Source organism: Scyliorhinus canicula, chromosome 16, assembly GCF_902713615.1.
Source record: "Scyliorhinus canicula chromosome 16, sScyCan1.1, whole genome shotgun sequence".
NCBI lineage: Eukaryota > Metazoa > Chordata > Chondrichthyes > Carcharhiniformes > Scyliorhinidae > Scyliorhinus > Scyliorhinus canicula.
In genome coordinates, this window is record NC_052161.1 from 14438694 (window position 1) to 14455038 (window position 16345).

General features: G+C 47.5%; 1 protein-coding gene across 4 annotated transcripts in view; it reads left to right on the plus strand.

Moving 5' to 3' along the window:
• The first annotated feature begins 1322 nt into the window (after positions 1–1322).
• Positions 1323–16345, plus strand: part of LOC119979442 (VPS10 domain-containing receptor SorCS1-like) — a 1177426-nt gene continuing 1162403 nt past the window's right edge. For all 4 annotated transcript variants that reach the window (XR_005463722.1, XM_038821670.1, XM_038821672.1 and 1 more), the window contains exon 1: positions 1323–1777. Coding sequence is in view for 3 of the 4 variants with exons in the window: in XM_038821670.1 (XP_038677598.1) it covers positions 1343–1777 (435 nt within the window). In the remaining variant the exon portion in view is untranslated. The remainder of the gene's footprint in view (positions 1778–16345) is intronic.

A 16345-nucleotide genomic window follows, 5' to 3' on the forward strand; every position in this document is an offset into this window, starting at 1 on the left:
GGATTAGAGCAGAGTGGGAGAGCCCGGGATTAGAGCAGAGAGGGCGACCGTGATTAGAGCAGAGAGGGAGATCCCGGGATTAGAGCAAAGAGGGAGAGAGGGATTAGAGCAGAGAGGGAGAGAGGGATTAGAGCAGAGAGGGAGAGAGGGATTAGAGCAGAGAAGGAGCCTGGGATTAGAGCAGAGAGGGAGAGAGGGATTAGAGCAGAGAGGGAGCCCCAGATTGGAGCAGAGTGGGAGAGAGAGATTAGAGAAAAGAGGGAGAGAGGGATTAGAGCTGAGAGGGAGCCCCGATTGGAGTAGAGTGGGAGCGGGGGATTAGAGCAAAGAGAAAGAGAGGGATTAGAGCAGTGAGACCGGGATTAGATCAGTGTTGGAGAGAGGGATTAGAGCAAAGAGGCAGCCCGGGATTAGAGAAGAGAGGGAGCCCGGGATTAGAGCAAAGAGGGAGCCCGGGATTAGAGCAGAGAGGGAGCCCGGGATTAGAGCAGTGAGAGAGCCCGGGATTAGAGCAGTGAGAGCGGGATTAGAGCAGAGAGGGAGAGAGGGATTAGAGCAGTGAGAGGGAGAGGGATTAGAGCAGAGAGGGAGCCCGGGATTAGAGCAGGGAGCCCGGGATTAGAGCAGAGAGGGAGCCCGGGATTAGAGCAGGGAGCCCGAGATTAGAGCAGTGAGAGGGGATTAGAGCAGGGAGTCCGGGATTAGAGCAGAGGGAGCCCGGGATTAGAGCAGTGAGCCCGGGATTAGAGCAGTGAGAGGGGATTAGTGCAGGGAGCCCGGGATTACAGTAGAGAGGGAGCCCGGGATTAGAGCAGGGAGCCCGGGATTAGAGCAGAGAGGGAGCCCGGGATTAGAGCTGGGAGCCCGGGATTAGAGCAGTGAGAGGGGATTAGAGCAGGGAGCCGGGATTAGAGCAGAGAGGGAGCCCGGGATTAGAGCAGTGAGCCCGGGATTAGAGCAGTGAGAGGGGATTAGAGCAGGGAGCCCGGGATTAGAGCAGTGAGAGGGGATTAGAGCAGGGAGCGCGGGATTACAGTAGAGAAGGAGCCCGGGATTAGAGCAGGGAGCCCGGGATTTGAGCCCGGGATTAGAGCAGTGAGCCCGGGATTGGAGCCCGGGATTAGAGCACACGGGGACAGAGTCTGGTCCCCTGCCTTGTGAATGGAAGCGGCAGCCCCATCCCTGACTCAGTCCCTGAAGCAGCTCCTACACCCCACCCCCAGAGTTCCTCTTTTCCCATTGGCGGGCCGTTGATCAAACCCTGGAACGTGAAGAGTATCAGTGAGAATTGTTTTTTCTGTAATACCAAAAAAAACCCCGTCTGCCAGTCACACAACTTGGCATGAGTTGTGCAGGCAGCGAGAGGCAGACTGCTGAAATTCTCCCTCTGTCTGTCTCTCTCACCCCTCCTGGTTTATTTTTTTGGGGGGTGGGTTGGGTTTTGGTTGGAAGGATGTTGCTCCGGGTGGTCGCTGCCCCCTTGCCCTCCCTGGGCTGGAGATACTGGACTCTGCTCGCCGCTCTCGGCTGCTTCGCCTCTGCGGACTTCAACTGCGCTCCTTCGGCGGCCACGCAGCGAGGACCGGCGACCGTGCGCCGAGCAGGGGCGGAAGGTTGGGCGAGCCGGTGGCGCCGCGGGCTCCTGCAGGAGGGCTCCCCTCCCGGGGTGGCCAGCTCCCGGGCCGAGCCGCTGAAGCTGACCAGCACCACCTTCGCCTTGACCGGGGACTCCGCACACAATCAAGCCATGGTCCACTGGTCCGGACACAACAGCAGCGTAAGCAACAGCTCCATCCAGTCACCTTAATGCAACCACAGGGCATTGATTTCAGTGCATTCTGTGCACTCCCTTCATTTCATCTTCCAGCTGATAAGTTTGTGTTGTGTGTGTGATTTTTGGAAGAGTTCTAGTTTCCAAACCGTTTGGAGTAGAAGCTCAGAAATCCACACTGTAGATTTAAAAGGGCAACTCCACTGATAGTGATCGAATTGTTTGTGCAGTAAGAAGTCTTACAACACCAGGTTAAAGTCCAACAGGTTTGTTTCAAACACGAGCTTTCGGAGCACGGCTCCTTCTTCACAATTGTTTGTGAGCAGCTTGTGACCTGGATGGGAGTGTAAGGGAGTCTGGATAAGAATGTAAGGGAGTCTGGATAAGGGGTAGAAAAAGCACCTTCGTTTCATTAACGGTACCCTGAGCCTCCATAATGCTTATCGTGGATTCCTGGTGTCAACTTGAGCTGTCACACTGCTCCCTGTCTCTGACCCGAACCCGGGTTTAACCCTCTCCTCACTCTTGTTCTGTGTTATCCATCAATAGGGAGCAGGGAAGAGGAATTGAGGCGAGGGCTGGTCAGTTCCGGAGACCCCCCATTCTCACTGGAAAGGGGACAACAGCCTCAATGCGGCGTGGGAGCTAATCTGCCCCCAATTTCTTTTCGGGAGGGGGGGGGGGGGGTGGTGGGGGGTTCATTGAAACCCACCAGGTGTTTCAGTGAGCCTGGTGTTAGTGACACACATGTACTGTGCTAAATTGAAATGGGAGCTACGTTTCATTAAACTGATATTTGATATCCTAATTTACCGGGAGAGAGGGGAAACGATGTCTCCCCAAATTCTACAAGGTTTGCCAAACATCTCCTTACCGACCACGTCACCGAGTCAATGCACCTTTTCTTTTAAAGGAGATGTCGGTGCAATTTTAAGGGTTCCACTCCATTTTTTAGAGTTTTTATTTTATTTTAGTTCAATGCATTTAATGTGGGAAAGTATTCTGGATGAAAACCAGTTGCATAGAAACCGTATCGGAATCATTAAGGCCATTCAGCCCGCCGTACTGTGCTGGCCCTCACGAGAGAGCAGTTCGCCTCGTGCTGCTCCCCTGCCTTTTCCCCCCACATTTGCTTTTTTATGCATTCCAGACACCCCCGGGGGCAATGCATTCCACATCCTCCTCCCCCCCCCCCCCCCCCCCCCCCACCCTGTGGGGCAATTCATTCTGGATTCTAACCACTGGCTGCCTGAAAAAAAAAGTTTTAGCCCCATGTGGCCTTTTTGCCAATCACCTTAAACCTGTGCCCTCTTCTCGGTCCTATGGACTCTGTCCAGACCCCCCAGAAACCTCCTCTCTCAATCTTCTGCTCTCCAAGGGAATTTCTCCAACTTACCCACCTAACTGAGCTCCCTGGCTGTGAATCCTCCCTGCGCTTGTCTCTCAAGCCTCACATCCTCCCTAAAGTGTGCCGCCCTCAGCTGGACACCGCACTCCCACCGGGACTGAGCCTGGGTGTTCTATGCGGGCTCAATAGGGATTTAGCCCAGGGCACTGCTCTGTCAGCCTGTGCTACCAGGCTCACCGATATAACCAGGTCCCTCTCCCCCTGCACCCTTCAGAGTTCCATCCCTTTTACATGGTGCTGTCTCTCCCCATTCTGCCCATCAAAATAAATCACTCCACGTTTTCCTTCACCCACCGATCAGTCCATGGTCTTTTGAAGTTCTGCACTGCCCCTTCTCCCCACGAGTTTCGGGATGGTCCGCACATTCTGAAATTGAGCCTTGTGCAGCCCGGGATCAGTTACTTTTATTTGGGAGAGAGCAGGGGGCCCTGGGGAATTGCAAACCTTCCTCCAATCCGACCCTCCCTCCTGAGCCCTGTCACCCCGCCAGTCCCCTGTCCCCTCTGTTCAAAGCTGTAACTTTACTCTGCTCTGTTATGCGGATTAACAGTGTTCTCGACAGGGTTACTACTGTAATGCGCTGCTTCTTTGGGATGTTCGTGGGACCAAATCGGAGCTAAAACAGTCTGACTCACTTTAATATTTGCAACCTCTGGGAAAGATGTCTCGGCGTTATTTATATTTTGGGAGGGGGTGAAATCTCCCCAATTTAGTCCAGATATTCGAATAGAGGTGAGCAAATTAGATTTACAATGGGAGGGACCAGAGGGGGCATTTTTTGTGCAGGATGTTTCGGTGGAATGAATGAGTTTTGCTCATCGCCTGATTCTGAGCGGTTTAACCCGGGGGGTGATCCCGAAGCAAAGCTGTACCTCCAGGGAATTGAGTCTAACCCGCTTTGGGGAAAATACCACCCAAATATCTGGGGTGGTGCAGTGGTTGGGAACTCGCGCTGTCCCCGCTCAGATTCCAACCTCAATGGTCATCCTGGATTTCTGGGACTGAGGGAGAGGAAAATAAGGAAGGAAGGGATGAATGAGAGCGAGGTGTCAGTGATGTTAAACTTCCCATCGATTCAGAACCGCTTCCTAACGCTGGGAGAGATTCCTGCAGGGTGACCCTAAGGTCTCTCTGCTGCTGGCTGTTTGAAGAGGATTAACTGGTATTTTTAATAGCGGCAAATACATTCGGAATTGAGTAGATAGCAATGATACCCCAGTCTGGGGGGAGATTACTGGACCGGTTAGTGTGTTCTGATCAACAGAAAGGGGCAGTCTTGTTTCACAATTGCAGCGGCTGCTTAACTCGAGGCAACATGGTTTATACAGTTCACCTTTTCCCTATTAAACATACAATGCGACCTCCTTTTCTCTTCCTATTTATCTGTTTAAAATGTCATATATATATGTATCTCGAGACTTATTTCCTATTGTGTCCAATCCTTCATTTTGTCCATTCGCTTCAGCCAGGGGTCAGTGTCTAAAACAGGTGGTTAAACTCCAAAGAATTTCCTCCCCCCCACCCCCTTTTTTATTAAACATTGCTCGTTTTTCCAACTTTCCTACTTGCGGAAGGAATGACATCCAGACAGTCTGGCCTCCCGACAGAATTGCGCCGGAAAAGGTCCCATCGAGGGACCACTTGGACGTTTTGAATCTGTGCATGTATGGTTTTTGGAGGGGAGGGGGATGGAGGCTTGCTGGGTGGATTTGTCACTCGTCACGCCGTAATTAAAATAAGGCAAGTTCAGCCACGTGTTTTTCACACTCACACTTCTGCCTAATTGCCTTTGGCAGTTTTCAGGGGAGTGTTTCCACCCAGAGTAATGTTCGACTGAGCCAAATGAATCATTAATCGTTTGAATCAGGGATAGCCAATGAAAGGCCGCTGTGCACAGAATAGACATGAAATCTGCAGCCAAACTGCCCCTTTCGCCTCGATTGCAGACCAATCGAACTGATTGCGGGTATCAGTGAAGGGTTGGCACTGCTGCCTCACAGCGCCAGGGACCCGGGTTCAATTCCCATCCTTGGGTGACTGTGTGGAGTGTGCACGTTCTCCCCGTGTCGGCGTGGGTTTCCTCCGGGTGCTCCGGTTTCCTCCCACAGTCTGAAGATGTGTGTGCTGTGAGGAAGATGCAGAGAGGCTGCAGGGTGACTTGGGCAGGCTGGCTGAGTGGGTAAATACTTGGCAAATGCAATATAATGTGGGTAAACGTGAGGTTATCCACTTTGCTGGCAAAAACAGGAAGGCAAATTATATATGTATGATGGCAGTTTAGGAAAAGGGGAAGTGCGATGAGACCTGGGTGTCATGGTGGAACAGTCGCTGAAGGTTGGCATGCAGGTACAGCAGGCGGTGAGGAAAGCTAATGGCATGCTGGCCTTCAGAGCGAGAGGATTGGAGTATAGGAGCAGGGATGTCTTGCTGCAGTTATACAGGGCCTTGGTGAGGCCACACCTTGAGTACTCAATGCAATTCTGGTCTCCTTGTTTGAGGAAGGACATTCTTGCTATTGAGGGTGTCCAGCGAAGGTTCACCAGACTAATTCCTGGGATGGCAGGACTGACATATGAAGAAAGACTGGATGGACTGGGCTTGTACTGACTGGAGTTTAGAAGAATGAGAGGGGATCTCATAGAAACATATAAAATCCTGATGGGACTGGACAGGCTGGATGTGGGAACAATTTTCCCAATGTTAGGGAACTCCAGAACTAGGAGTCACAGCCTAAGAATAAGGGATAAGCCATTCAGGACTGAGATGAGGAAGAACTCCTCTCAGAGAGTTGTGAACTTGTGGAATTCTCTACCACGGAAAGCTGTTGGCGTCAGTTCATTGGATATATTCAAGAGGGAGCTGCATGTGGCTCTTGCGGCTGAAGGGATGAAGGGGTATGGAGAGAAAGTGGGAATGGGATACTGAATTTGCATGATCAGCCATGATTATGGTATGGTGTGGGCTCGAAGGGCCGAATGGCCTACTCCTGCCCTTATTTCCTATGTGCAGATTGGGTGAATTGGCCGTGCTAAATTGCCTCTTAGTGTCCAAAGATGTACAGGTTGGGTGGGGTTATGGGATAGGGCGGGGGAGTGGGTCTAGGTAGGGTGCTCTTTCAGAGTGTTGGCGCAGATTTGATGGGCTGATTGGCCTCCTCCTGCATTGTAGGGAGTATGGTACATGTTACCTTGGACAGAGAGAGGCATACACACACACACACATCCTATGGCCCCAGTGTTACCTTCCTGGACAATGTGGAAATCACAAGGAATTGTGTCATTCACTAACTTGCACCCTAATTTTGGGAAACATCACTGCTTTTTCTGACCCTCCTGCTGGGCTGATACAGTTGCACAGTTAATTATCACAGCCCCAATCTATTAAAATCAATATAAGCAAATCAACAAATTGCAGATGCTGGAAATCTGAAATAAAAACAGAAAATTCTGGAACAACTCGGCTAACATTTCAGGTCAGTGTGATTTCCTCTTTCAAGAAGAGTCACGCCGACTCCAAGCGTGAACTTTCTATTTATTTTCCCATCAATGCTCCCAGACCTGCTGAGATCCTCCAGCGTTTTCTGTTTATATTAAAATCAATTGGCAGTAGCATTGTCAATAGAACATAGAACTTACAGTGCAGAAGGAGGCCATTCGGCCCATCAAGTCTGCAGTGATCCACTTAAACCCTCTCTTCAACCCTATCCCCTTAACCCAATAACTCCTCCTAACCTTTTTGGTCACTAAGGGCAATTTATCATGGCCAATCCACCTAACCTGCACACCTTTGGACTGTGGAAGGAAACTGGAGCACCCGGAGGAAACCCACGCACACACGGGGAGAACGGGCAGACTCCGCACAGACAGTGACCCAGCAGGGAATCGAACCTGGGACCCTGGCGCCGTGAAGCCACAGTGCTAACCACTATGCTACCGTGCTGCCCACAATCCCTGGAATAAAACCAGAAAATATTGGAAATGCTCAGGTCCCAGCATCCTCTGTGGGGGGAGGGGGAAAAAGGAGAAACCGGTTGTTAACGTTTCAGGTCGATGACCTTTCATCGGAACAGTTCATCACATTATCACATGAAGAAAGCTGCACATAGCTCCACTCTTGTGAAAACAATAACTGTTTTAATGTGTTATTCCAGTTGGCATATTCATACAGAGTAGCACTGTTGTAGTAATTGATTCTTGCCATTAGGTGAGACTAATGTGCATTTAAATTGACTAGCAACATCATGTGGTATGAATTGAACACTATTGCATTATATTCCAGGTATCCATGAAGATGGACCCTGGTGTCAATGCTCTGTTTCAAAGCAGCTGCTGCTGTGAAATCAAGAACAATCACAGATAGAAACTGAGAATAACATTGGACATTCAACAGAGCATCATGTGTGTCTCTATTCATCCCCAGCAATGATAAAGGAGACCTTATTTATTTTTTTGTCTTGATTTGAACACAGTATACTTGGGTTTAGAAATAGCCTCAAATTCGTGGTGTGCTAAAACTCCACAATAAATGCCTATCTCATCCATTAATGCCGAGGCATGTCGTACATTTTCAAAGTAAGTAATGATGTTATGTCACTGAAACAGTGGTCGAAACATCAGTAGAGGAATTTGTCAGGAGACAAGTGTAGATAAATGCAATTCACCTAATTGCTATATTGTCAATTGTAGTCAAGCATGAACATCCTTTCGCTATGCTATCTGCTGATGCAAACTGCTCACCACAGGGAGCGAGAAGTAATTTATCAAAGATGGGCAGTTCCTGCAGTTGAAAAAGTCATAGTCGGCTTGCTTAAAGTTTCACCATTTTATTTTCTTCGCGGTGAAAACCTTTATGTGTCGAGTCAGAAAATTAAATTCTATTTTTGTTGCATCTTGGCTGCATTCATTGGAATTGTTCAGGGGTAGGAGATTTTGAGGGGAATCTGCAACTCGCTGACTGAAAGAGTGGCAGAGGCAGGGCCCCTCATAACATTTAAGAAGCATTTAGATGGACACTTGAAACACCGTGGCAAAATATGCTAGGGACCAATTGTAGGAAAATGGGATTCGAATAGATAGGTGCTTGATGGCCGTCACAGCCACGATGGACCAACTGGCCTCTTTTTGTGCTGTAAAACTTTGACTCTTCTGTAGAGTAATCTCTCGTTGGATCAAACTCCTTTCTATCCACTCATTTCTTTTTAGTTCTTATATTATCTCATATCATGTACCTTGTTACAAATATCTAACTTCTATCTGTTACGTCTACATACAATATATTTTGAATCCCTTACTTAGTACTAATTAATAGGCTCTTTTTTAGAACAGATAAATCTAATGATTTAGGCTTTTGGTTGGGAGGTAGAGCAGAAAGGTTGAAGATTGGATGGTGTTTCTGGGCAGAATTACCCATGATTCTTCCTACAGCATGATGGCCACATGCTCATTCCCTGAACTCATAGGTTAAGATTATGTCACTTTTTTTTCCATAGAATTTACAGTGCAGAAGGAGGCCATTCAGCCCATCAAGTCTGCACCGGCCCTTGGAAAGAGCACCCTATTTAACCCCACACTTCCACTCTATCCCTGTAACCCCTCCTAACCTTTTTTTGTTACGATTGGCTGAGGAGGAACAAACTGGCCTTTTTCTATTTCAGCCCCCGAGGTTGGTCACAACCAAAGTGTTTTTTGAAAATTAATTTTCCCTGTGAATGCCTTTTCCAGTCTAAATGTTAACGAGGAACCAATCAAACCAGGTTTCCTTGGGGCGCCGAAAATGTCAGTTTCTTAGTTACTGAACCCGCAGGAAACAATAATCAAAGGTTTGACAACTCACATCTACAAATATCAAGAACCAATTAGTTTCAAGTCCTGATAAAAGTGAGAAGAATATAGGATTCAATCCTTTCGCTCGTCTGTTTCGCTTGTTTGTTGAAAGTCACGGCCATTTGAGGCTGATATGGTTTTCTTTAACATCCCGAGTCGATTGAAGTTTAGGTAACTGCACTTTTCTGAAGACACTCTTAGCTTCAGTGTGTGTGAGCGAGTGAAATTCTTCACTGTTTTTTCAGCAGTTTCTTTTCCAGGCGACATTGATGATTTCTCTCTGCTTCTGCCTTTGCAAAGCCAGTTCTTAAACTTCTTGCCTGTACATTCCCAGGGAGGTCTTTGGTTAACATGTTTTGCAGTCATTGTTGAAGGACAAGTAATCAGAGTTTTTGATCTTTCATCTCTGAATCGCTTTGACAAATTTTGAGATAAGAGAAACCAACAGGGTATGAAGTTATTTTGTTCTCAACAGGGGGTTTTGAATGTCTGACATTGAGTCATAGAGTTTTATAGCAAAGAATATGATCCTTTGATTCATCGCGTCTGTGCCGAGCATCAAGCACCGACCTGGTGGGGTCTAACTGGCCAGGTAACGGTTCCCATTGTCTTGACAAAATTACGGTAGATTAAAAGTCCAGCACTTCGCATTTTAACACATTCTTTTCAAGAGTCCCTGTTTAACGTGGACCTTGACACTATCTAGGTGTGAAATTCCATGTAACAGCTCAGAACAAGTCTGCAGTGCAATCCAGAGAAGAACCTTCCAGAAAAGTGATCACTTACAATATCAGGTGACTGCTCACGCCCACTTTTGGTAGAGGTAACAGGTTTGGAAGATGCTGTGGAAAGAACCTTATGAGTTGCAGCTGCGCATCTGTAGATTGTACACGATGCTGCCACTGTGCCTCGGTGGATGGAATGTCGATGAAACGGGCTGCTTAATCCTGGATGGTGTGAAGCATCTTGAGTGTTGCTGGAACTGCAATCATCCAGGCAAGGGGAAAGTATTCCATCACACTTCTGACGATGCCTTGGAGATGGTGGACAGGCTTTGGGGAATCAGGAGGTGAGTTATTTCCCATGTAATTCCCAACCTCTGACTTGCTCTTGTACCAACACCATGCTTCTAGTTTGGTCTCTGGTTAATAATGGATTCAGTGATGTCAATGCCATTGAATGACAATGGCCCATGGTTAGATTCTGTCTTTCGGAAATGATCATTGCCTGGAGTTTGTGTGGGTGAATGTTACTTGACACTTGTCAGCCCAAGCATCTCGCTTGGTCAAATGTTGCCTTAATGTCAAGGACAGTCACTCTCTCCACACCTTTGGCGTTTCTTTTGCCCATTTTTGGACCTGGGCTGGAATGAGCTAAGGAGCTGCGTGGCCGTGGTGAAATCTAAACTGAGCATCAGATTATTGCCACATACATGATCGCACTTGATAGCACTGTCGATGAACACCTTCCGTCACTTTGATTGAAAATAGACTGTCGGGTGGTAATTATCTGGATTGGACTTGTCTGACTTTTTGTAAACAGGACATTGCTGGGGGAATGCTGTATTGGAACAGCTTGGTTAAGGGCATGGTCAGTTCTGGAACACAAGTCCAGTACTGCAGCTGGGGTGTTGTCAGGGTCCATACACAGCCTTTGTTGTACCAAATGCCTCCAGCCCTTTCTTGATATAGAAACATAGAAAGTAGGAGCAGGAGACCATTCAGCCCTTTGAGCCTGCCCGCCATTCATTATGATCACGGCTGCTCATCCAACTCAATAGCCTAATCCCACTTTCCCCAATATCCTTGGATCCCTTTGCCCCAAGTGCTGTATCTAACTGCTTCTTGAAAACAGGCAATGTTTTGGCCTCAACTACTTCCTGTGTTAACACAGGCTCTCCACTCTCTGGGTGAAGAAATTTCTCCCCATCTCTGTCCTAAATGGTCTACTCAGTATCCTCAGACTGTGACCCCTGGTTCTGGACACCCCCACCATTGGGAACATCCTTCCTGCATCTTCCTTCTGCTGCCACCGGCCCCCGACCGGCGTGGCGTTATCCGCGCTCGAAATCCGGCGCCAGGAGAACATGGCAGCCGGTGTCGGAGCAGCAGGGTGGGATTCGCACCACCCCCCCCCCCCCCCCCGCCTTGGATTCTCCGACCCGGCGGAGGGTCGGAGAATCCCACCACCGATGTGGGACTTTGTCGAAAGCCTTTTGAAAGTTCATAAAAACCACATCCACTGGCTCCCCCTCAACAACTCTACTGGTTACATCCACGAAGAATTCCTCTGCCAAGTTTGGGCAGCACGGTAGCTCAAGTGGATAGCACTGTGGCTTCACAGCACCAGGGTCCCAGGTTCGATTCCCTGCTGGGTCACTGTCTGTGTGGAGTCTGCACGTTCTCCCTGTGTATGCATGAGTTTCCTCCGGGTGCTCCGGTTTCCTCCCACAGTCCAAAGACATGCAGGGTAGGTGGATTGGCCATGCTAAAATTGCCCTTAGTGTCCAAAAATGTTCGGAGGGGTTATTGGGTTATGGGGATAGGGTGGAAGTGAGGGCTTAAGTGGGTCGGTGCAGACTCGATGGGCCGAATGGCCTCCTTCTGCACTGTATGTTCTATGTAAGTACGATTTCCCCTTCAGAAATCCATGCTGAATCTGTCCGATCCTGCCACTGTTTTCTAAGTGCTCTGCTATAAAATCTTTGATAGTGGATTCTAGAATTTCTCCTGCTACTGACATCAAGCAGACTGGTATATAATTCCCTGTTTTCTCTCGACCCTACCACCCTTCCCCCCCCCCCCCCTTTTTAAATAATGGGGTAACATTAGTTACTTTCCAATCTGTAGGAACTGTTCCAGAGTCAATGGAATTTTGGAGGATAACCACCAATGCATCTGCTGTTTCTAGAGTAACTTTCTTAAAGCTATCCACTATTTCACTTTGTTTGAAACATCCCTGTAGTGTTCAATTATTTGACGTTTGATTATGTGCGATATATTCGATGGAGATTATCAGGCCCTGGGGATTTGTCAGCCTCCAATCCCATCAATTTTCCCCATCATGTGCAATGAATTGAATTGGCTGAAGACTGGCATCTACAATTATTGAGTTAGATAGATAGATAGATAGAAAGAACATTACAGCCCAGTACAGGCCCTTCGGCCCACAATGTTGCACCGTCCTGTGAAACCCTTCTAAAGTCCCTCTACACTATTCCCTTAACGTCCATATGTCTATCCAATGACCATTTGAATGCGTTTAGTGTTGGCGAGTCCACTACTGTTGAAGGCAGGGCATTCCACGCCCTTACTACTCTCTGAGTAAAGAACCTACCTCTGACATCTGTCCTATATCTATCTCCCCTCAATTTAAAGCTATGTCCCCTCGTGCTGGACATCACCATCCGAGGAAAAAGGCTCTCGATGTCCACCCTATCTAATCCTCTGATCATCTTGTATGCCTCAATTAAGTCCCCTCTTAACCTTCTTCTCTCTAACGAAAACAGCCTCAAGTCCTTCAGCCTTTCCTCATATGATCTTCCCTCCATACCAGGCAACATTCTTGTAAATCTCCTCTGTACCCTTTCCAATGCTTCCACATCCTTCCTATAAGCCATTTCTTTGGTGTTGTGCTTGGACACAGCCTTATTCTGTCCTGTACTGATGAAGGCATCAAGCTCTACACCTGTGGGCTCCTATTGTAATGACATGGGTCAGCCTGGAGTACATTGGAAAGATGCCTGTCCTACCTCCAACCCCTCCACTGAAATCCTTGCAATGCCTCCAATTAAAACTAGTTGCATATTACAAAACCAAGTGGGGGAGACTCGCAAGATTCGGGGAAGAAAAGTTGCATCTATCTAACTCCTCTTCTTGGCATCCAGATATCCAAAGCTCTTTATGGGTGGTTCGCAGTGAGGTTGCACCAACAACAATGAGATAAATGACCGGACAATCGGTTATGATTGCCCTGGGATCTTTCAAGCCTACTTGAGAAGGGGGACAGGAAATTGGCTGAATATCGCAACTGAAGACGGGCATATCTGACGGTGCAAACATTTCCTCAGGACTGTGCTGAGCTTGGACCATGTGCTTAAGTCTTGGGAACATGATCACTGGTGTCTGAGGATAGACTCCAACCATTGATGCTTAAAAGTTAATGACCATTTCATTTCCACTCAGAACTTGGGAAAGACCAGCCAGAGGGCAGAAGAGTGGAAGCAGGCATTATAGTCACTAAATCAACTGACTGATTCTATACAGGCCAAGTAGTTGGAGGGGGGTTGGGGGGGGGGGGGGGGGGGGAGAGGAGAGGCATAAATACAATAAAGCTTAAGTGATAAGGCATACAGCTCGGAGATATACAGAGATTATACCAGTTTCTATGTCGAAACTCTTTTATTTACAGTGCGTTTATAATACCTGCAGTCACAGGCTTCCAGCTGCTTTGTTTCAGTTTAATTTATCTTTCTTAGCCGCCACACCCAGGCTTGACTAACGGCACACTGAAGAGAGGACAGTTCACAGTCACACATAATCAAACGCCAAATATTTGAATACTGTGGGGAGCTATCAAACAAAGTTAAATGGTTGATAGCTTTAACAACTGTTACTGAACCTGTTGGTTGGGGATTTTATTTATATACATCCCAATCAATATTTTAGTACAAGTCTTTGTTCGAGACTTCTAAATTGCCCGCCAACTGATGATGTGTGTGTGCCCACAAGAAAAGGAATGTTGTGATTTGCTAGTGCGGTATGTATTAGGAGAAAATACTGTAATTTGATCTTTCCCTTTCTTCCACACCCCTCTAATTTTCTGTCAGGATTTCTACAAAGAGCATTGTTCGCCGCGAACATGAATTTCCTCAAAAGAATGGGTTGCCGTGTGTGATTGTCGTAGGAGTTGAGAACATTGCATTCTGTCTGCAACGCAGCCGCTGCACAGTCTAAGCTTGGGGGTAAGAGGGAGGTGGCGGCTGTCAATTTGTGGCACTGTGCCTGCGGAATTCTTCGGAACATGGAATACCTGCTTAATCCCCAGAAACGATGTGCGTGGACCCACGAGTTTATGATCGCTGGTTAGAAATGGGCTTCTTTGGATTCATTTGCATTTGAGTCAGATGTGGTCTCTGTCAATGTACATTGGCGACAGTCACTGAGGATGAATGGAGTGGGTCCTGTTCAGAGGGGGTTACAGCTGTTTTAACGCTTTGCATTGTAGCTCTATCTTGCTCAGTGTGCTGTAGTCATTTGGTGTCTTTGTGTGCAATCGGTCTGCAGCAACTTCCATCATTTCCACGTATTTTGGGAATAGCACTTCATTAGGCTGTATTTCTCAAGCAGTAATTTGATTTGATTTGATTTATTGTCACACCTACCGAAGTACAGTGAAAAGTATTTTTCTGCGGCGGAGGGAACCTACACAGTACGTACATAGTAGACAAAGACAATAACCAACAGCAAACATTGACAAATGGTACATCGACAAACACTGATTGGTTACAAGGGGCCAAACAAAGCAAATACATGAGCAAGAGCCGCATAGGGTGTCGGGAACAGTATTCTTATGTATTACGTGTTCTTAAATATTATGCTAAAGGAAGATTCGGTGCCATAAAGGGTTACAGTGCTGCTCTTCTCCCTGTGGTTGGCCGTTCAAAGTGCGCTCTTTCTTGCAGTTGTCATTGTGAATAAACCTCTTTTCCCAGAAAAGAGTTAGAACGTGGAGCTTGCTGCCATGTGGAGCAGTGGAGATGAACATCATTGGTACATTTAAGGAGCATCAAGTGCATGAGGGAGAAAGAGATGGATAAATATGTTGGTAGAATGGAAGGAAGTGTGTGTGGAACATAGACTCGTTGAGGACAATGGCCTGTACCTGTGCTGTAATTTTCATGTAAATCTCTGTGTGCAGCTATGTAAAATGAGGGACCCAATGCTATTCCTGCTCCAAGCAACAGAAGATTACGATTTTTGATTTGGCGCTGTTCTTAGTCATCCCGAATCTGGAAGACAGGGAAGGATATCCCATAAATACCAAATACCATCTATCTGAACAAGTTATTGACGCAGCTGACCAACTGCATATTTCAACAGGCAAAGCCCCCTTTTTACTTCCTGTACTTACCAGTTTAGTTTCTCATTCTCAAATCCAAAAAGATGTTTCAGCAAATTTCTGTAGCCATCTGTATTATCAAAAGCCTAAGCAGACACCTCTTGATGGCTCAAGTGATGCTGTCCAGTGAGTAGCCAAAGGACGATCCTCTGTTGAATGCCTGGTCTGCGTGGACTTTGTTGATCTTGGTAGAGGTGAGTGGAGAGGGGCCGACAACAGGCCTTAACTTCCTGTACCTTAGGGAATGGAACTGGCCAGGCTGCTCCAGGTTGGACTGAAAATCATCATGCATGAACATAAGTAGGAGCAGGAGCAGATCGCATAGCCTGTCGAGCCTGCTTTGCAATTCAGTACATCATGGCTCACCTTGGGCTTTAACTCCACTTTGCTATCCGCTCCCCATATGGGCCAGAATTTATTGCCCCTCTCTAATTGCCCTTGTGGGAGGAAACCCACGCAGACATGGGGAGAACATGCAGACTCCATGCAGTGACCGAAGCGGGAATCGAACCTGCACACCTCTTTGAAACGTTGAACCTGATTACCTGAGAGGCATATGAGATCTCGGTTTTTCACAGCGCCAAGGACCTGGGTTCGATTCCCGGCTGGGTCACTGCCTGTGTGGAGTCTGCACATTCTCCCTGTGTCTGCGTGCGTTTCCTCCGGGTGCTCCGGTTTCCTCCCACAAGTCCTGAAAGACGTGCTCGTTAGGTGAATTGGACATTCCGAATTCTCCCTCAATGTACCCGAACAGGCGCTGGAGTGTGGCAACTAGGGGATTTTCACAGTAAGTTCATTGCAGTGTTAATGTAAGCCTACTTGTGACACGAATAAAGATGATTATTATTAAAGTGTATCATCTGAAAGACCTTACCCCAACAGTGCAGCACGCCCTCGATACTACATGGGAGTGTCTGCCTAGATTGTGTGCTCGGGTCACTGGAGTGGAACTTATGAAAAAAATGAATGAAAATCGCTTATTGTCACGAGTAGGCTTCAAATGAAGTTACTGTGAAAAGCCCCTAGTCGCCACATTATACCCACAACTTTCTGACAAAAAGTTAGACTGTAGCACAACTGAGCGACAAGGTGAAGTTAAAAAATCTCCATGTGCCGGGACTGTGAGAGCCAAGCGTAAAATACAGATCATTCAGCATCAGACCTGTCTGTTCTCTCCCCAGAGGCCAAATGATCTATGTTCCCAGCACTTTTTGATTTCATGAC